Below are 21,444 nucleotides of genomic sequence, written 5' to 3'. Positions count from 1 at the left end.
GCGTAACTTTGGCTATAGCTTTTGACACAGTTGCAAGTTTCGAGCAGGCTTTTTGGTTGTTTTCTGCCGGATGATCTGACCCAGCTTGACCCGGCTGGCCTGCATGCGCCAGGTACACTCTGATCGGGCTGTGTTGAATGTCTAGAGCAGGCCCTGATCATCTAATATTTTCTGCTTTTAACCCTTTAAGAGCCGCCCCATACTTGAATGCGTCGTAAACGACGCATTCAAATGCAAAACTTCAAAAGATCGTAACTCAGTCCAATCTCGCTCAAATCCATCGATCGAAATATCCAGGGCGAAGAGAAAACTCTCACCTGTCGGAAGAAACAATCGCCGAAGCGCTGCGAGCAACGGTTCCTGAGATAAATCACTCGTAAGTTGAGCCGCGATCGCGGCAATTTCAAAAGCGCGCAGTGCGACTTTAGTATTGAGAATTTTGAGACTTTTCGTCACGCTGGTTTACTTGAATTTGCACGGGTTTCACTGTTGATATTGTCAAGAGTACACAGCGAAAAATTGGAACTCCACGATCGAATAAAATGAAATATCTGGAGCGGGACGCAATTGGACGCATTTGGGGCATTTTTCGTACTGTCGCTGCGATCTAGCGCTGGATAAGCAGTGTGCTGGCTATCATGATCGACCTCATTCTCTTCCTCTCGCGGGGACCGTTCCAGGAAGCCCTAGATTGTGAGGATTGAGTGAGTAGAACTGAAGCTATGATCCAAGGAACACGAAAAAAAGAAGAATTTTGAAATTTTCCTGTGGCTCTTAAAGGGTTAAGTCCCCTTGTGCTTCTTGGCACCTTCATTCGCTTCCTTGTTATTGAGCACCTCTGCTCGTTTGGTCACTGTGAATTAAAATAAAATCAACAACAACAACAACAACAACAACAACAACAACAACAACAACAACAACAACAACAACAACAACAACAACAACAACAACAACAACAACAACAACAACAACAACAACAACAACAACAACAACAACAACAACAACAACAACAACAACAACAACAACAACAACAACAACAACAACAACAACAACAACAACAACAACAACAACAACAACAACAACAACAACAACAACAACAACAACAACAACAACAACAACAACACACAACGACGACGACGACGACGACGACAACGACCACGACAACGACAACGACAACGACAACGACAACGACAACGACAACGACAACGACAACAACAACAACAACAACTCCACTATCATGACTGTAAGTATGATGTACTAGTTATGTACAAAAACAAGTAGTTCCACAAGACGTACATTTCGCCGTATAGGTCATGACGGCCAGGCCAGCGGTCAGGTAGCTGAATGTCTTGGTACTCCTTGTCAATTTCAACACCTACTGCCAATCATCCCGCCTATTCGTTGATGGAGAGTACTTGCTGCCGCACAAGGGTACCGCCCACGGTGACCCTCTGGTCATGCCAGTATACGCGCTTGGAGTCCTCCCGCTCATCAAGAAAGTTGCAGTGCCCAGTGCGAAGCAGGGATGGTACGCAGACGACGCTGCAGCCGGTGGGAAGCTAACGCCTGTTCGCCAATGGTGGGACAATCTTGTCAGCCACAGTCCCAGGTATGGCTACCACTGCAACACACAGAAGTCACTCCTCCTCGTCAAGCCCTCCAAGTACACAGCTGCTGTCGAGACCTTCGAAGGGACCGGTGTACATGTCACGTCAAGAGTCCATAAACAAGAGTATGCAACTGTGATCCTTTTTCCATGGGCCAGATGCGCGACGCGCTGCCTTTATTACATCATTCAGCTGCAGTCCGCGCACTGCGGAAAAACAAACACCGCACTTTCCCTCTGGTTTGAAAAGAACTTTCGTACGGAACTGGAGTTCACGCACCAAAATTTAGAGATTCCGTAGGTACTGGAACGATTCGAGCAAAAACGAATGAACTCGTACGAGAAATTTTGGGTTTGAGTGCATGCTTTCAGAGCGTGATGAAGGCAAGTTACATAATGAAGGTAGCGCGCCGCGCACTGACCCATAACCACAGTTGCATACTCTTGTTTATGCACTCTTGGTCACATGTGATGGGTGCCGCCACCTCGGTGCACCTTTGGGTACAGATGAATTTGTGGAACAATTCGTCGCATCCAAGGTCACCACCTGGTGCGAGGAAGTTGCACAGCTCACGACCATCGCTGCATCGCAACCACAAGCCACCTACTCCGCATTCACGCAGGGCCTACAAAACAAGCGGTCCTTCCTCTGCCGGACCTCTTCCCGCCGTCCCTTCTTGAACCGCTGGAACACGCCATCAGCGATCGGCTCATCCCGGCCATCACAGGTCAAGCTCCATCTGGGACAATTGTTCGCTGCCTACTCTCTCTGCCATGCCGGCATGGGGGACTGGGTATGGCAAACCCCTGTTCAATGGCTGAGCAGTACACCTCGTCAAGAAGGATCATGGCTAGCCTCGTGTCCGAGGCTCGCCTGCTGGCGCAGGAGTCATCTCTCGGCGACTCTCTGACTCAGCTCAGGACGGTCAAGGCGACGGGTCATGCCGAGATGCGGAGCGCGGCCAAGTCCATGTCTGACGCAATTCGCCTGGATCACCGAGAGCTGGCCCCTGTTCTCGACCTGGCCTCAGAAAAGGGTGCATCCAGCTGGCTGACCTGCCGCCCCCTCATCCGCCATGGTTTCACCCTCACCCAGGGCGACTTCCGGGATGGCCTGTGCCCCCGGTACGGCTGGACACCTCCTCCGCTCCCAGGCCTCTGCGCGTGCAGCAAGCCGCTGAATGTCACTCATGCCCTGTCGTGCCCGTTTGGTGGCTTCCCGACGCTGCGCGGCCGCCATAACGAGGTGAGGGATATCACCGCCAGAGCCCTGAGGCCGCTCATAACGTAACGGTGGAACCCCACCTCCAGCCCGTCACCGGAGAGGCCTTCTGCCATCGCACAGCCGTCACGGAGGAGCAGGCTCTGCTGCCAGTGCTGGACGTTGCGGCTAGTGAGTAGTGGTGTGGCCGATTCGAACGCATCTTTATCGATGTACGGGTGTTCAACCCCTTTGCGTCTTCGAATCGTGCCGCCTCCCTCGCTGCTAGCTACAGATGCCATGAACAAGAAATGTGCTATTCTCACGGATCGCCTCTCTCCTGGCTGAGAAGAGCAAGGAGCCATATGCGCGGGTTGTTGTCTCCTTGCTTCGCTGCCGCCTTGGGTATGCCCTGGTTCGTTGTGGTGCCGTGTGCCTGAGCTGCATGGCTCAAGGAGCATGTTTGCTCCTACCGTACCTGAGTCCCCTGCAGTGCTAGTGGTGGCTGAGGCACGCACCCAGTGAACCTGCAGTGATCCCACTGAGTCTGAATCATTACTATTTTTTTAAAAATAATCCATCGTTTTATGAAGAATATGCTGGGGCAGGGGGGGTTATACTCGCTCTTGGTTTTATGTACCGGTACGGTACTTCGAAGTAATTGTATTTTTTTAAGATATAGGGGGGGGGGGGCGGGGTACTAATACGCTGTATACGCGTATACGGTAGCGTCTGTACAGATTTCAAAAAATATTTTCATTTCGAGTTGGGAGAAATCATAACACAACACACTTGTAAACTTACTTACTTCGAAAGAGGAAGAGGAGGATTGAGCGCAAGAGGAAAACTTCATATCTTCACTCGTTGATGACGAGTCAGGCCAGTGCTAGCTGAGTGGGAACTACGAGCAGCTGCGCAGATCTGTGCGGTTTGACCCCAGCACCAAATCACTGACCTCAGGATCAAACTTTGACCCTTGGCCTTGAAGTTGAAAGTATTATAATAGTTGGATTGGCCTTCATCTGTTTTTGCCTTTTATGGATCGCAAGAGGCCCAATGAAAGGCTGCAAGCAGCCTCAAGATTAGCTTTGACATTCATTGTACTTATTCATGTGTGGATTGCTTGCGCTGGAGCATCACTGCTGGCCAGCAGTAAATTAACGATATGCGAACGAAATGTCCCAACCAACACGGATGCGTGGCTGAATTGCAACCAAAGACTGCTTTCGACGCTTAGTATCCGAAACGGACAGGTAAATATACTTCTTTTTCTTCTCTTTTGATGCATATTAGAGACATGTACATGCATGATGATTGTACTTGTACTGAAGTTGTGTAGGTCTGAACTCTGAAGTACAATGGGTCATATGGTCATGTAGGATTTTCATCATTACTAATACGAGCTCCATGCCCCAAAATGCCAGAGAAAAACTTCTAATTATCCGGACCGTGATTCTAATAATTATCCAAACATGTCCCGACAACATAATTATTATGTACAGTCATGTACGTATGGTTGATAAATATGGTGGTAAAGACACACCTGGCAATATGGCGGTAAACACACGCCTGCCCACACACGCTCTCTAGGCTGCAAAGTTCTGGCACAGAGCTCTCCTTCTCACCACCACCACCATCAGTTCGCGCCTGGCGCCTGGTCGATGCATGGCTGGCGGTATCCGGCATAGCAGTCATGTACGTGTATGTGAAAATGCTCGCATTGACACGCGCAGTGTGACTACGCACCTTAGACACAGATTTAGTGGACACTGACTGCTTGCGCATGCAAACCAAACTGATTTGCAAAATATAAAGTGAACTTCTAATTACCGGTATGTTTGCTAACTTCGAATTATCAGCCCTAATCCCACACATTTTCTACGTAAGTGGATTCGGCGAGACTTCTAATTAACCGGACATACCCAGTTCGAGGTTCGAATTATCAGAAATTGTTATGTGGAAATCGTATTGATAGAAATCGGTCCCGGAAGAAACGTCTAATTAAGCAGTATGTTCTAATTAAGCAGTATGTTCTAATTAAGCCATATTCGAATTATCAGGATTCCACCTGTACTTTCAAGGCAAGTACACAATATTGGGCTACACAGTGCAGCCTGATTGTTCTCTCTGTAGTATCCATATGGCAATAGTTGTTGATGAGTGAGTTTGCGTGTTGTGTCTGTTAAAAATGATGGGATTCCACTCTCTCCCCTCTCTATGCGCCTTTCATGTTTTTTTTAATGCTGATATGGAGACTCCCTCGACAGGCCTTCCGAGGCCTCTGGAGAACCCTGAAGTAAATTAATTGCAAAATTTTAAATGACACTAGGAACACTACCCTGGGTGCTTTCTGTCCTTATCACAGGGAGCGACAGAACAGCTCATTGCTACAGTCGAGAAAGTACATGATGACATCTCGGGAAGAGAGGCGTCTCTGGCACGCCCGCTGCGCATCACTGCAACGAAGTCCCGGTCACTGGTCACGTACAATCTGGCCACATACACCAAGGGTGGCCAAGAGGACCAGTATCCGGACGGACCTAGCCTTGGCGTAAGTGCCAAACACTGGGCATTCATGCCTACATATCCACATACCCCCATACCCCACTAAACACGTCCAAGAATCGATGCCTACTTGCAGGAAAGCGATTACTTCTTCATGCTCGTTCTGGACCCTGCTGAAGTCAGATTTAGGCCCGTGTGCAGCTAGGTGATGGTTCCTGTCTGTGGGCCAGTGCTCACAGTGCACAGAGAGCAGAGTGACTGACTCATAGAGGAATAAAAGGTTTTGTTGTTGTAGTCCATATCTCATCGTGATGATGATTTCTGATGACAGTCACATGAAAACTGCGTTGGAACGTGTACAATATTGTTGTTCTGGTGGTGTTGTTTGGTAATAGCGTTGCTTCGGCTGTACCTTGTTTACAGGAAGTGAACCATTTACCCTACGAGGAAGTGATCTACACCACCGGTCGGTTACCTTCCATTGGTGATGCCGAGGAGCCAAGGTATGATTGCAAGGATGGCTACAATGATCCACAGGTAGCCTGCGACTTTAAATTTCTCTGGAATGGTACGAGAATCTTTGACAGTCAGGTATGTTCTTTTGGCTTGGTCTTCCGTTACAGTCTGGGTGCAGGCTAATGCCACGTCATCCTGCAACCACTTAATGTACACATGCAAGTAATAGTTGAAGTCCTGAAATTGGTCCAATGTAGTCCTTCTAACATACAGACGTGTCCAGTATTCCATACTAGTTTGTTGTGCCTGTCATACCGTTGGAGTAGTTATGCTGTGGAATCTCCAGGGACTTGAAATAATCAGCGTTGTAGAGTGCGGCAGATGCTAGGCAGCCATCTTGTCTATGCTTTTGTACCATTGTGATTGTTAGGCCACATCATAGAATGTGTATTTTGATTTTAAAATTTAATGTCAGTGTGCTCCCTAAAAGTAACTTGTTTATTTGGGTTGGCCGGCAAATTTGCCATTGGATTTGACTGATTCCTTGTCTTGTGGAATTCTTCCATGTGTTCCCTGTGCATCCCACATACAAACAATTTCTGTATATACACCAGGGTGTCAGAAGGTACTCTACATTGGTGCGACTAAGAAAAGGCGGGGTCCTAGGGCCCTCCCCGGAAAATCTTTTTGCAGAATGGGGCCCAAATAGCCCATGTTTCATTGCTTCAAAAAGAGTTATGGGAACGAGCTTGTCAGCTCGAATGCCTTTCTTCGGAATCTTTTATTGCGTCATTCTTTGGCAGAAGTAGGATGAAGTGCGTATGCCTTCCCGCGCTTGTTGTGTAGATACGGTGAGAGATCATCAGGTTCAAGACATCCACAATATCATTCGTTGTTCTGCTTCGACTACCGTCGCTGTATAAATGTACAAATTATTTGTACTTAGATCTCTGGCTACGCATGATGGCATCATTGAGCCAAACCGCCGCCAAAGACTGATGTCATAAAAAAATTCCGCCGTGGGCTGGGGGATCGTCGAGTTGCACACTCTTGGTTATGTAGTATATGTACTCTTGTTAAGGCTAACAGTCCACCACGGTAGCGAGATCTTATACAGTCATCTTCATGGCGCATCCCGTCCCCTCATTGGAACTGTCCGCACCTGAGCCTTCCAAGTTGGAAGGTTGTTGGTTTGTGCTTCGTAGATGTGTTGGAGCTAGGTGTCAGATCGTCGAATGTCTCAATATCGTGTCAGTTTTGTGCCTTGTTATCGCACTATCTGACTGTATAAGATCTTGTTACCATGGTGGACTGTTAGTCTTAAGTAGTAACTTATTGGTCCTTTCTCTTTACTTATAAAATTATTACCGTAAAAGTCCGTAAATAAGTACGTATTTACTTTCGAATTTAGTAACCACACCCGTACTAACTTTTGGGCGGGTACTGACTTTCGGGCACGAACTAACTTTCGGACCTGACTTGTGTGTAGTGGAGAAGTCGTTTTCATGTCGATGTACATGCTACGTGCTGCATGTGCTCACCGTACCGGTACTTATTTCGGGCAGTATGTTTATCGGGCTTGACTTGACTTCAACAGACAGAGCCAAAATAATGAAGGGGGTATTTCTTTCGGGCAGGTACTTATTTACGGAATTTTACGGTAGTGCGGCTTTGGCCGCAACTGCCGCACTGGTTCCGGCGCCCCTGTACACTCAGTTTTCATGTTCTTTTCTGAGGTTTTCACCCTACTTTGTGTGTTGGTGTATGCCTGCAGGGTATATGCTGCTTTTGTACCGATGATGAAATCAACAATCTTTCAAACCATTTCCGACGCTCAAACTTGAAGTGCGAGGATGGTGGCATCGGATTCGAACCCATCAATGCTCCTAGACCGATATTGGATTCAGCCCATTGCCTGCGCTTCTCACCTCTAAAGTAAGTGACAGAGGACTAGAGAGGATAGTGATGTGCCGGCATTACATAAGATCTGCGTGTCTCACAGTCTGCAGCAATCGATGGCATGTCATTGTTAGTTGAACCCAGTTACTTCCTGAGGGATGATATTTGAGATAGCATAAATAAGGGGTAGTCAACCTAATGCTGTCATTGAGTGGCCGAGTATCCAACATACTCAGAAATGTATCAGGTAGTCAGCTACGCCTCATGACCTAGTCCAGACTGGGGACGCATCAGTCCATGTGGCAGTGGAGGTGGTGCTAGTGATGTTCAAATTTATTCAAGGCGCGATAGCTCTGTCCCAACCTATTGCTGCCAGACTGTCAATTGTACTAACACGCATGGTGCGTATGTCATTGCTGAGCTTTGCCAAAGGCATATGACATCAATTGTAGTGCTAATGCATAAACACTCATACATGCACCTCGCGTATCCGGGCGTTCCGGGACTGCGTGTAACTTTTGGTTTGTCCGTGACTCTGAATCACATACATTTTGATTGGGAAAAGGCCATAGATATGGCATAACCATTTCCACAAGAAGTGACAAAAGAGTAGTAATATCTCCACTGAAACTCGCCCAAAGTGTGCAGTGAACCGAAGTGCCCATAACTTTGGGGTCCGGATAACCGAGGTATGAGTGTATTTCTTCTCTGCCTGGTTGGGGTGGGGTGGGGGATCGTATGAACGTGATCATGGGTAAGCGGCTGCAATGACATGGGGAGGGGGCAACCCAACCGTCAGGCATCACCGCAAGGTGTTAGTCACGGGTGAGCGGCTTCCACACCTGGCGGAGACAAGCATACATTGTAGGTCACAGGTACTAGGTGAGCTTCCGTTTCCTGGATATGGTCTTATTACCATGCATATCCAGTGGATTCTCAGCAAGGTGAGACAAAATGAGAGCCTATGAGCGCATGCTCTCTCATTACCAGGTTTGTCAGCCACGCATCGTTGAACTTTCTTCGCGCTATCGCGGAAATTTCAGAATTCGTCACACATGTACATATGCTTTTACTCATAGTCTGTTTCACGGTATTGTGCTAATACAAGATCTTTTTGTGTACTTTCACTCTATTGTGCCATGCAGCTATACCATTCTGTCTATATCTGAGCCATACGTGGAGTATACAATTAACATTGCTGTTGAAGAATTGCAGCAGACGCAAATCACAGCCGGACAAGCCCCACAACAAACGTACAAGCGTCTCAGCGACATCAAACTGAGTCCATTTCAGCCAGTGGGTGCATCCCCTGGCAGGAGAGTAAGTTGTAACTTGTGCACAGTTGATTCGCATGCCGCTGAATGCAGCTGGCTGCGTATTCGGGCTAGGAAGGATCAGGGCTGGAGCTATCAACGTGTATGTGGGGCAATCTTGACCCCTCCTGCAATTTTGGGGATTTATTGGACAATTTGGTAATACAGAATACGTATACTAGAATGCTATGGTTGACTCTTCCCACTGATGTTCTGTGCAGGTCGTGGCTGAGGTTGTCGGGGACTTGTTACCAGCTCGATCATTTTACGAACTTCAAAACAAGTTCTTGCTCTTCCCTCGGTTTGATCAATTAAATCTTCAGATTATTCGGGACCATCCTGAGTATATCGATCAGTTCAACGTGAGTAACTCAATGCAAAATTGCTAACAGTAATTGAATGGCACCAGTTTAGTTGTTCTCTGGACCGTCCGATGAAAATACAGTCTTAACCCCTGCACCCGTCAACATGCAAGCACCTCCAAGCGCACCTGCACGCCCAGCTTGGGCACTCGTGCACTCATGCAGCCAGACACAAGCGCACACATGCACGCACACGCCACTGGTGTACCCATGCTCTGACACGCAGACACCCGCACAACGTACCGCTCACTATGGCGTGCACAAACATACAATAGACACATTGGGTTGGGGGTTGCCATGATTTCTTTTGGACAATTCAAATATTCAAGAATATGCTCTTTGATAATAATTGATTGAGTAAAGATGCATGCCTGAAACTAGCATCCGCCCGCCAAGGGCGCCCAAATGGCCACCGCGGCCCGCCGCGGGCTAAACTAGCATACTGCCCACCGAGGGCGCCCAAATGGCTGAACTAGCCTACTGCCCACCGAGGGCGCGCAAATGGCCGCCGAGGCCAGCAAACCGCCCGCCGAGGGCTAAACTAGCATACTGCCCACCGAGGGCGCACACATGGCCGCCGAGGCCAGCAAACCGCCCGCCGAGGGGTAAGCTAGTATACTGCCCACCGAGGGCGCTCAAATGGCCGCCGCGGCCAGCAAACCGCCCGTCGAGGGCTAAACCAGCAGACAACCCATCGAGAGTGCGCAAATTGCCACCGAGGCAAGCAAACTGCCCACCGTGGGCCGATATCATCTTGCCCACCGAGGCCAGCCAATCGCCCACCGAGGGCTCACACGACTGCCTGGCATCAGGCGTCACAACATACAGACATAATAGGAGGCCCGTTTGCCCCAAAAAAGATAGTAGTCCTAGAAACCATGGCATTCCGTTCCCCGCAACCCACAACGAGCTAGCTTTGTGACCACAGCTGCAGGTGCCGCGAATTCCTCACATTAATACCGCGCCCGTGCAGGCATACACACACTAGTTATCATGGCGAGCGCCGCTCAATAACTTACAAGCTAGGCATCCCGGCTGCCTGCCGCACATAACGTTCGCATGCAGAGCTTCTCCAGCGGCCCGCCCGCTTTACTTGCCATTCACTTGCCCCACGCTAAGCCATGAGTGAAGCGCCACTGATACGCATGGAGTGAGAGCTGACCTCGTTCGTCCTCAGGGCTAGCCGCAGAATCTTGGTCAGTTCCTCCCTGGTCAGAAACCGGCCAGACGCAAACACAAACACTGGCTCCGTCGCCTCTCTCTGACCCGCAAGGTCCAGATAGGCGGTCAGGGCACGCACAGGGCAGAAGTCGTCGCGCGTCTCGCGCAGCTGTACTTGGCCGCCGTCACCCAGCTGGGCTGTCTTCGTCACCCGCAAGCGGACGACTGCCGATGATGCCTGGACGCTGATGTGCTGCCAGGTTAGCGTGCGCGTGCTATCGACTCTTGTTGCATGCGGTGCCAGGAACTCACTCGCCCGCAGGAGGCCGTGGAACGCTGTCCAGACACTGGCCCAGATCATTGCGCGGTCCGACTCGCTGTAGTTGGACCGGAGTAGGAAATGCTGTAAGTCGGCCAGATCTTGCCCAGTGAGACCTCTCCGCGTCGTGGTTGCGGGACCCTGCCTCCTCTCAAGGCCCTTGAGAACTGCAGAAAGACGGACGGACTGCATACAAGTCACAGGAACACGCTTGCACAGCAAATGATACCGTACCGCTGACAAATACACACGCACAGTCGCCACACACCTCGTACGAGACAGCTCGGTAGCAAATAATACGATATCCTCCTTAGAGGGTGCAAGGGGATTGACAATATGTTTAACGCCATAATCATTGAAGGCATCAATGCCAGTGGAGAACGTTCTCGCTGAGCGTTCTGACGCTGAACCTGCTACAAGGGCATCAGCCTCGAGGCCTAGAGCAGCACGGTCGGGCAGGGGCATGGCACTGGCGAAGCAGCCGCCGTTGGCGCCAGTTGACGGAAGCGGGTCAGCTGCAAGCGAGAAAGAGCATCAGCAATGCCGTTATTAGTACCAGCAATATGGCGGATATACAATATGAAATTGTGCCTAGCGGCAACAGCTAACATAAAGCGGATCAACGCCATGGCCTGCTTGTTCCTACATGAACCATTCTTCCAAGCTCTAACTACCGCCTCGTTATCGCAATGAAACAGCAGCTTCTTCCCTGCCCAGCACGGACCCCAAATGCAGCAAGCTAGGGCAATGGGAACCATTTCTCTAACCATAATAACGCTTAGCTGAGGAGATTCAAACTCCTCCGGCCACTTCCCAAAAAAACAGTCGCCCTGGAAGTAGCCCCCGTAGCCCTCGCCGGAGGCATCTGTGAGAAGCGGGTCAGCTGCAAGCGAGAAAGAAAAAACTTTGACTTGACACAGAAACTGCAACTGCAAAGAATGCTCCTTCGCACAAAGACAGCTCAGGAAAACACGTCTCCAAATAATTAGACGCCGGATCCACGATTGTCCATAACATTTTGCCAGGCCATACACGGCGCACACGGCTTAATCACGAGGTGGTCACATGACACGCACTCGCAGCACTCCACCACCAGCATGCGTGTGCATGGGCTAACTAGGCTTTGCTGCGCAAAGCCCACATATAATGTGTGTGGATTAAGACTACTCTAGCTCGTAAGCAAATTGATAGGTTTATTATTATAAGAAGAAAAGAGGACCAAGGAGCTAAAAGTCATGGTGTAATACCCACATGCATGCATGCATACACACAATAAAACTTCTAACAAAAAAAACACACACGTATGCACACTTATCCGGACGCACTCGCACACACACACACACACACACACACACACACACACACACACACACACACACACACACACACACTCAGACTCAGACATGCCCATCGCGGAAGCGATGATAGCGAACAGCTATGTCAGATATAGCAACTTGTGCTGGGATTACACCATTCAACAGCTTGCAAGGCTGATGAATTAACCGCCACTAATTTTAGCCTGGTATCCACCACACAGCTGATTGAAGTGGCACACACACACACACACACACACACACACACACACACACACACACACACACACACACACACACACACACACACACACACACACACACACACCTTGAGTCACCTTGACTAACTGGATGACAGAAATATTTTGACAAGGAAGTTCAGTTGATGACACGAGGCAAGGCAAAGCGGCCGCGTAAGCCTTTATTTTATTCGTCCGCCATTCTCGGAAAATTATTTTATATTCCTCATGTGCCGTGTGACAAACCCGTGACCAACACGTGCATGCGTGGGCTAACTTGGCTTTGCTGCTCAAAGCCATCATCTAACACCACCAATTACTTTATTATTATAACAAAAATTCACTCACGCTTTTCCATTCCCTCCATTGAACAGTGAACAAAAAAATGATACTGTTTTTTGAACCTGGTAAAATTAATTTCATTGGTCAATGTGTCGTCAGTGGTTCTATTGCCGACGTTGGCCTTCTCCGATCTCTCGCTTGATCTCTCACGTTCACTTCCACACAATTGTCCCACACCCCGGGGAAGAACGCATTTGACTTCACTCCAAGGAGAGTTTCAGGAAAGAACCAAGAAGAAAGGCAATAATGCGTGCATTATAATGAATCACGCACATGCGTGCCGTGGCGCAACCTGCGCAGTCCGTTCGCGGTCCGCACGGACACAGCTCCAAAAGGGGACCTTGTAGAGGTCACAAAATACACACAGGCCAAAAGGGGACCTCGTAGAGGTCACGGACAACATATGGCCGCACGAAAAAATGCACCAAGGAGGAAAAAACAAAACGAGAAGATGACCAGAGAAGAAGACAGGAAGACGAAAGAATTAAACGCGAACAACATACACAGGCGAGTATAAAACAAAACATGCACAGACGAGACCGTTGGGCAAGTGACGAGTAGGCCGGGGGGGGGGGGGGGGGGGGTTAACAGCAGTCGGGAGCCCCGCGAAACTGTGCGTCAATGAACGAACCTGCAGGCAACGGTTTCACAGAGGACCCCGGCTGGCGTGCTGCTCCACCTGCATATGCCCTATCTTTGAAGGGATCTTTCCAGAACAGCACCAACCTAGGACACCACTCAACCAAAGAAAACGACGAACGAAAAATGCAAATGCAGGAGAAAACATAACAGGCTATGCAAATTCATTGTGACAATGAATGTCAATCAACGAGACAACGTCCGACTCTACAGTGGGTGGGGAGGGCGCACTGTCCGGTACTCCGATAGCCAGTGAAGGAACAGCGAGGGCAGCACGATGCTGCTCGGCGGGCCCAGCGTCGCTGGTGAGAGTGGCGAGACCGTCGGCGGCGAGGCACTGCTGGCGCTGGTGCTGCTGCCATCACCGGCTGGAGAGTGACCGGGTGAGAAGCCGGACGCAGGTCAGTAGGAAAGAATCGGAAAAATTTCTCCCACTCCGCTATCACCTCCATGACCGGAACAGTATGAAGCCAAACATAGTCCCCGGATTATATCATGGGCCTATCCATTATACACTGACTTAGCCACCCTGTGCGCGACACCAAGGCGATCACGTACAACGCCAAAAGCCCGACCCAAAGACGACCGGAGATTAGACACGTACACGGGTAAAGGGGCTTCAAAGGGGGTATTAGGTGGAGGTAAGAATACGTCCATGGGTATGCGGGCTTCCCTTCCAAACAGCACAAAGTGGGAGTAAACCCTGTAGGCCGGTAGACCGGTGGATCGGTGGACACCCGTGTTATACGCAAATTGTACAAGGGAAAGATGTCTATCCCAGGAGGTTTGGTCACCCTCTACGTATGCACGAAGAGCGACCTAAAGGGTGCGATTTGCACGCTCCACTAAGCCATCGGACAGCGACCAGTACGGGGTCGTGTGGGACTTACACCCTCCCCCCCCCCCCCCAACAACTTACAGAGGCATGACATCTCAAAATTAGGGTTCTGATCAGAATGCAATGGGCTAGGGACACCAAACTTCATGAACACAAGGTCGACCTAACGGTCCGCTACCGTCTCTGCTCTCATATCCTGAAGGGGAATAATCTCAACCCATATAGAAAAAATTGTCACCAACCACCAGAATGTGTTTATGACCACGAGCAGTTAGCGATAGAGGTCCTATAATATCCAAGGCCACGACTTCAAATGAACACGAACAGTACCGAGCGGGGCTTTTGCAGCCCTGGGCGGATCTTTGCCACGCTCACAAAACCGTACAGCATTAGCAAAACACCGAGACATCGACCGACATCCCCGGCCAGTATGCTACCTTGCGAAGCCGAGCCAATGTGCGGTCGTAACCAAAATGGCCAGATGCGCGACTGGCGTGCGCCTCGGCTAGAAATTGGTGATACAGAACCACCGGAACCACTAACTGGTGCGCAAGCGATGGTTATGTGCCACGTTATAAAACACCGTCGACCATAGTCAAGTTCTCGGACTGAGAAAGGAGAGCACTATCGCCATCTTGAACTGGCCGAGCGGCTGCCAAACGTTCTAGAACGACACGTAACTCGGCATCATCCTGTTGACTGTTGAGCCGGTCAGTGTCGAACTACCGATTCAAACCATCCGCATTGCCATGTTGTACTCCGGGGCGGTGTTCTACGGTGAAGTGAAACTGCCCTAACATACTGAGCCATCTGGCAATCTGACCTCGGATTTTTGAAATTCATTAGCCAGCTCAGGCTACCGTGGTCCGTATGAAGCAAAAATTGGCGCTACAGAATGTATGGTCTGAAGGTTCGACAAGCCCAAACCACTGCTAGCAATTCCAACTTAGTAATTGTGTAGTTTCATTCATCCTGCGGCCGAGCAGGACGGACTGATGTATGCTGCTGGTCACTCTGGACCATCGCCGGAGATCTGCAAGAGCACCGCACCTAAGCCTGAAACGTGTGGACACCAATGCCAGTGGATTGGTGTCCACAATAAAAGGCAGTGAAAAATCTGGGAATGGCAGAATGGGTGCCTCACAAAATGCTTTGCACAACTGCTGGAATGCAGCCTGATGTTCCACTAACCATACAAAAGAAACGTCCCTGCGGAGCAGATCATACAGCGCATGGGCTACAGTCGCAAAGCGGGGAGTAAACCGGCGATAATACGAAGCAAAGCCGAGAAAGGGCCTGAAGGGACTTTAGAGTGTTAGGTGTCTTCCACTCTCGTATGGCCTGCACCTTTCCCGGATCAGTTGAGATCCCCGCAGCCGAAACCACATGTCCTAGGAAATGGACCTTTCCTAGTAAGAGATGACATTCTCAGTCGGTAGAGCGTGAGACTCTTAATCTCAGGGTTGTGGATTCAAGCCTCATGTTGGGCGCCAATTGTTGTCGGGGGTTCTATTCCCGATGATGGTCTTCTCTGATCTCTCGCGTAATCTCTCACGTTCACATCCACACAATCATCCCACACCTCAGGACAGAATGCACTTGACTTCACTCCAAGGAGAGATTCAGGAAAGAGCCAAGAAGAAAGATCAGAATGTGTGCATTATAATGAATCATGCGCATGCGTGCGGTGGTGCAACCTGCGCAGTCCGCGCGTGGTTCGCACGGACACAGCTCTAAAAGGGGACCTCGTAGAGGTCACGGACAACAACTGTGCATATGCTTGACAGAATATTTTCGCGGTTGAACCTTGTCCTGTTTGTTCTCACTCTCGCCTCATGCTGTGCAGGCAGGTCAGGACGGCTGGATAGTCATAGACAAGAAGGATGTGGATGTCACTGGGAAGACGTGCAACAAAATCGGCGTCGGCTTCATTGGATTTTCAACGCAAGAAAGCGCGTGCGTATCACCTCAGGGTACTTGCCTGGAAGCCCAGCCAGCCCATATCTGGGCAGACATGCAGAAGAACTTGGCCAAGGGCATTGTGACTGAGAACTTCCTGTCCTACTACAACATTGATACGTTCTACTTTCCGCCTCACGGTGCATGGCTACCACAATCTGTCTCACACACTGACACACAAACACGCAACACTATCGTTGCTCTTCAGATTGATGCACAGACTCTCAGCATTATCCGCAGCCGGTAAGTTTAGTAGCAGTGTCAGCTACGAAAACGTGCTGCGTCATTTTTAGTCTGTTATTAATTTTACAGTCTTCCAGAGTGGTCTACGATTTAGAGACTTTGAAGTGCGTGTGTGCGCACATGTGTGTGTGTGTGTGTGTGTGTGTGTTTGTGTGTGCGCACGTGTGTGTGTGTTTGTGTGTGCGCACGTGTGTGTGTGTGTGTTTGTGTGTGCGCACGTGTGTGTGTGTGTGTGTGTGTGTGTGTGTGTGTGTCCCATATGGTGCAGTGGTATGTGCAGCGATTTCCAATCGATAGGTTGCGGGTTCGATTCCCGACGATTATGGTCACACACGTCTTTCTTCTCTTTCTCAGACTCCTCCTGACTTTTCTTTCATTCTCCTGGGTGGTTACCAACAGCCAGTGCGTGCCGGAGTATGTGGTGTAATGTGTGTGCGTGAAAAAAATGAAAAAGACCAAGAAGTAGGAATTCACTGGCCAGAAAAAGCCACTTCATAGCTGTGTGGTGTAGACCAGGCTGAATAGTGGCAGTCAATTCTTCAGCCTTGCAAGCTGTTGAATGGTGCAATCCCAGCACAAGCTGCTATGGCTTCTGCTGTAGCATCGCTATCATCGCCTCCGGCGATGGGCGTCAAATGGTGTGTGTGTGTGTGTGTGTGTGTGTGCACGTGTGTGTGCACGTGTGTGTATGTGTATGTGCGCACTTTGAATGCCTCGACAAAATGTGATGCTGCCTCTACTATTGTTTATGGCTGCAGGAGTGCAGGCAAGATCATTGATACGTTAACCACTAACGTCACAGCACTGGAGAAGGGAGGACGGCTCAGTGTAACTGTGCAAAACGTTGGCAGTGTTGCAGCGGACTTCTATGTGAGTCCACTTGCATCCCTCGTGCCTGTCATCAGTTGTACAAGTACATGTAGGGTCAAAAATGACTCAAAATCAACTTTACAATGAATGACTGATGTCTTTAACTTTATAGAAGAATGGTATGTCTAGTATAATTTTGCACTAGTTTGCATTGTTTCTTTACAACTGGTGCTACAGTGTGATGCATGTTGAACTTCAATTGGCCTTTCCCTGCAGATCTCTATTGGTGGATGCCTTGGTAATCTTCAGCCAGTACCTGCCCAGGCAGTTACCTTGGAGGTACAGCAGACCAGCACTCTCGTATTCGACCTGGAGACATTTGACTCGGAAGGCGGTGTGGCTTCCTGTACAGGTACGGTAGTTGACATGATGTTATGCTTGTTTGTTTGTTTAGCTTTATTTTACTTCACCATAGGCACAGGCAACATCTGCCTTCTCACTGGGTGCACTGCTACAGTCCTTGCAAAATGATAAAGCTTGTGAATAGTCATTTCCGAGTGCCTTCAAAGGTCTCATTCAGACATGATTTCTTTGATGAGACGGTGGGACTGGGTGCAGCTATGCTTTTACTTGCTTGTGCTATGGTTTATATCACATCTTCTGGACTGATATCGCCTTTGTGAAATCACATTCTATTATTCTGCAATAAGCTGTCCGTCCCTATTGTTGATGTGTCCAGTCACTCTCCAGGACCAAGCGTATGAGGTTGTTGACAACCGCAGGGTAAACTTCACCATAGAAGAAACCTGTTTTTGTTTCCAAGAGTGTGGCTGCACAGTAAGTGGTTGGAAGCTTCAAGTGGCCTGTAGTTAGCGCTTGCAGGTCTTTATTATTATTTTGTAGAGAAAAGAATTTGAGTTGACACACCTATTCCCACAGTGCTGCAAATCTGTACCAGGGAGTTGCATTAACCGGGAGCAGACACACCACTGATTCACGAGGATCCTGTGTGACACGGCTCATTGCCCATACAGGTGTTCCTTTGCTGCTGAGTACTTTTCGGCATAAGAATTCATGGCTTGAGAGACCACAAAACGACCATTTGGGAGTCAGTTATCTGTTTTGGGTATTCCTCGCCATATAACGACAGTTGACTAGAGCCATATCTTTTGTATTCCTGTTGTTTTGCGGGCAAAGCCTGATGATTTCCAAAACTTGGAAAGTCGGTCCTTTCTGAGATTCCCATGATTTTACTCAGGCGCTCCTCCAAGAATCGTGAAGTGCACGGCGTCCGTGCTTTTTCACGCAATGTCCCCTCCCAGATGTAGTGTGCGCTTCTCGTGGGCTGAGTATTCGAAAGAAACAAGAAGCAATGTTCTCTCGAACTTTGAATATTTGCGAAGCTTGTTTTATGCTTACCGGTATTATGTTGTGGCACGCAGTGCAGGTTGACGTCACTGTAGTGACGTAATCATTGTTGAGCGAGCGCTGTGAAACAGCGCTTGCGCAAAAAGATTGTCCTTCTTTTTGTCTTGCTTGTCAAAATTCCTGATTGGAATCGATGCCTTTGTAGAAAAACGGACTCAGCATGACACAGACAAATCCCTTCACGTCACACGGTGTTGTGTTCAGCATGCATGTGTTTGGGTATTTAAGTCTCACAAAACTCACTCCTTTTTTTCTTCTTTCTTTTTGTTCCTGGCCATTCTGGACAATTGATGCTCTACTGTGGCTATTTCTTGAGTATTGTATTTTTCATTACAACTTTCTTTGTGTACGATGCTTGTTATCTTCTTCCATTCTTGTTTCTCACTTGCTTTTGTAGGTACACCTCTACATGTACTTGTTGCATTGTTCTTGTAGTAGTTTCGACCTGTCCTTCGAGTAGTTATTTTCCTCTGCCTTGTGTTTTGCGGCTTTTGTATACCTTTCACTTATAGTGTGATGCAGGCGGTGTGATGTGTCCACCGCCTCGAATCACCCTCTCCAACAGTACCTCAACCGGCAGCCCGTTCACTCGCTTTTGGGACGGCGTTGGTGATTTCTTCGGCGGCCTCTACACAACTGTCTTGGCCGGATTAGCATCTACCGTCATGGGACTGGTCGGCCTTGGCGCACTCAAGGCATTGCTATCTCGGCTACCATGTAAGAACTTGTTGACGGTAGCATAGCAGCACAACATTGCCGTTACTTTGCAACAAAGTTAGTTGATGTTACAGTTGCTGCAGCTTCCCCATGGCCGTATGCTGGGAACCGCGTGTATGTACTAGTATACAGTAGAACAATTCAAAGTGGTTCCCGGCTTGCTGGACTCTGCATATCTGATATACTATACACCCACAGTAGTTTTGCATTATTTGGCAACACGATTGTTCTTTGGCTACCAGGCGTGCCCTGAACCAGTCGATCTACGTTTCTGTATTCATCAACACTTGACTACAGTAAAACCTATCAAGGCGACCATCTGTCCTAGAGAAGACCACTGAAACCAGGACCAAGGGATGCTATCCCCAGTCAATTGACCCTGGATAAGGAGACCACATTTTGAAGGTCCCTGGAGCGATCGCCTTAGACAGGTTTCACTGTATGTTGTTCATACACTATAATGTTCTCTGTATATGACCGGTGTGCGTATTGCAGCTTTTCCGACTGTCGGGTCCAAGCTGCCCAAAATTCCTAAAGGCGCGCCAACTTCAAACGGGACAGTTGTACAGCGAACAGCGCGCTGCACAGCGTGTGCCTCCGACACGACACAGGGCTTCTTTAAGAAGTAAGCAACGTGCCACCCGCACAGCATTGGCTTTAACCACAGCGCTCTACTGGGTGTTGCAGAAGCGGGCTTCTGTTTATAGTAGCTCTCCCCCCCCCCCCCCACACACACACACGACCACCACCACCAACCCTGCTAAAATTTCTGTGCAAATCACTGCACTCTGCCTTTTGCTACGCATTCCTAAGCTGTGCACATGTATCCATGTATGCGCATGCATATTGTGCACTGAATACCCGTAGAAGTGTACAGGAGAACCGGGCATTTGGCAACCAGTGCAACTGGCGACCAACCCACCACTGCGTTACCAACCACTTCAGCATGCATGGGTGCCGACAATGAACTGAGACAAGCTATCACCTGCTGAACGCAAGCAGCAACCCCATTTCTTGTTCTGACGTTGCTTTCTGACTAGCAGCTGGCAGCCAACTAGGGCTGAAACGATCGTGGGTTTTCACCTATCGATTACTCTTTAGCTTTTAATCAATTAATAGACTGTAATCGTTAGCAAATAGTGTCAGAATTCTGTGCAAACATTGCTCTGTTCCACAAGCTCTGTCCTCATACTACCAGAACATCTTCATAAGTAAAAGGGTAGCTCCGAAACATGGCAATTTTGAAGTCAATTGAACCTCAGAACATAAACCATACCCCTGGCAACTGCATACTCACAGGGGGAACTGATTCAAACTTCCCAAAAACGCGGTTTTCAGTACTTTTTGGACTCAAAATCCCTAACGAGTAATCTACCTACTTCCGCACATATAAGCGCATGTGCTTATGTCCGGACATAAGCACATGTGCTTTTATGTGAACACTATTGGTGAAAAGGCGGGAGCTGAATATACTTGTACCACTAACTAAGCACTGTGATAACACCATTGTTTAGGACACAGACAAACCTTTATTGCACATATAAGCGCATGGGCTTCTACCCAAACATGTTTACACAGTCAAAAAGAATTGCAGCAAATTTTCGCTTATAAGTGCATGCGCTTATATGTGGGGAAGTACGGTATAACGTAACGATTAGTTGATTAATAAGTCGGCGAGGAGACAAAAATCCTATCATCGATAGAAATAGTGTGTACCGTATTTCCCCAATTCTAAGCCGCACTCGATTATAAGTCGCACCCCCATTTCAGGTTTGAGCAATATTGTTCTGATGTATTGACTTCAGTTGTAAGTCACGCCCGATTGTAAGTCTACCCTTGATTTCTTTGTGTAAAAAGGTGCGACTTATATTCAGAGAAATATGTTACGCACTCATACCACGACACCAGAGGAACAATAAGTACGGATTTTAACGTCTTTTTCATGTGATTATCATCAGAAATCTTCATCACACTGAGGGTTAGGGCGCGTTTGGTTGGTACGATCTAGAACAGGATTGAACAGCTGGTGCACATGGAGCAGCCTCATGCCAACCAAACGGCGCTCCAGAAACAGAGCACATTTTTGTGGAAAAA

At 48.7% G+C, this 21,444-nt stretch overlaps 1 protein-coding gene across 2 annotated transcripts in view; it reads left to right on the top strand.

Moving 5' to 3' along the window:
* The first annotated feature begins 3,634 nt into the window (after nt 1–3,634).
* The window catches only part of LOC135807047 (hapless 2-like), a 35,133-nt gene continuing 17,323 nt past the window's right edge, over nt 3,635–21,444 (top strand). The window contains exons 1-12 of one of the 2 annotated variants that reach the window (XM_065321132.1): nt 3,635–4,060; nt 5,173–5,358; nt 5,736–5,903; nt 7,543–7,703; nt 8,813–8,987; nt 9,202–9,342; nt 16,040–16,395; nt 17,154–17,265; nt 17,482–17,617; nt 17,945–18,042; nt 19,146–19,350; nt 19,846–19,975. In XM_065321132.1, the coding sequence (XP_065177204.1) occupies nt 3,845–4,060; nt 5,173–5,358; nt 5,736–5,903; nt 7,543–7,703; nt 8,813–8,987; nt 9,202–9,342; nt 16,040–16,395; nt 17,154–17,265; nt 17,482–17,617; nt 17,945–18,042; nt 19,146–19,350; nt 19,846–19,975 (2,084 nt within the window). In that variant the 5' untranslated portion in view covers nt 3,635–3,844. Of the gene's footprint in view, nt 4,061–5,172; nt 5,359–5,735; nt 5,904–7,542; nt 7,704–8,812; nt 8,988–9,201; nt 9,343–16,039; nt 16,396–17,153; nt 17,266–17,481; nt 17,618–17,944; nt 18,043–19,145; nt 19,351–19,845; nt 19,976–21,444 lie in introns of those variants that run through there. The other variant, XM_065321133.1, reaches the window with a different exon arrangement.

Source organism: Sycon ciliatum, chromosome 1, assembly GCF_964019385.1.
Source record: "Sycon ciliatum chromosome 1, ocSycCili1.1, whole genome shotgun sequence".
Taxonomy (NCBI): Eukaryota; Metazoa; Porifera; class Calcarea; order Leucosolenida; family Sycettidae; genus Sycon; species Sycon ciliatum.
Note: the sequence above shows the minus strand (reverse complement) of the source record. Positions and strands in the feature narration are given on the sequence as shown.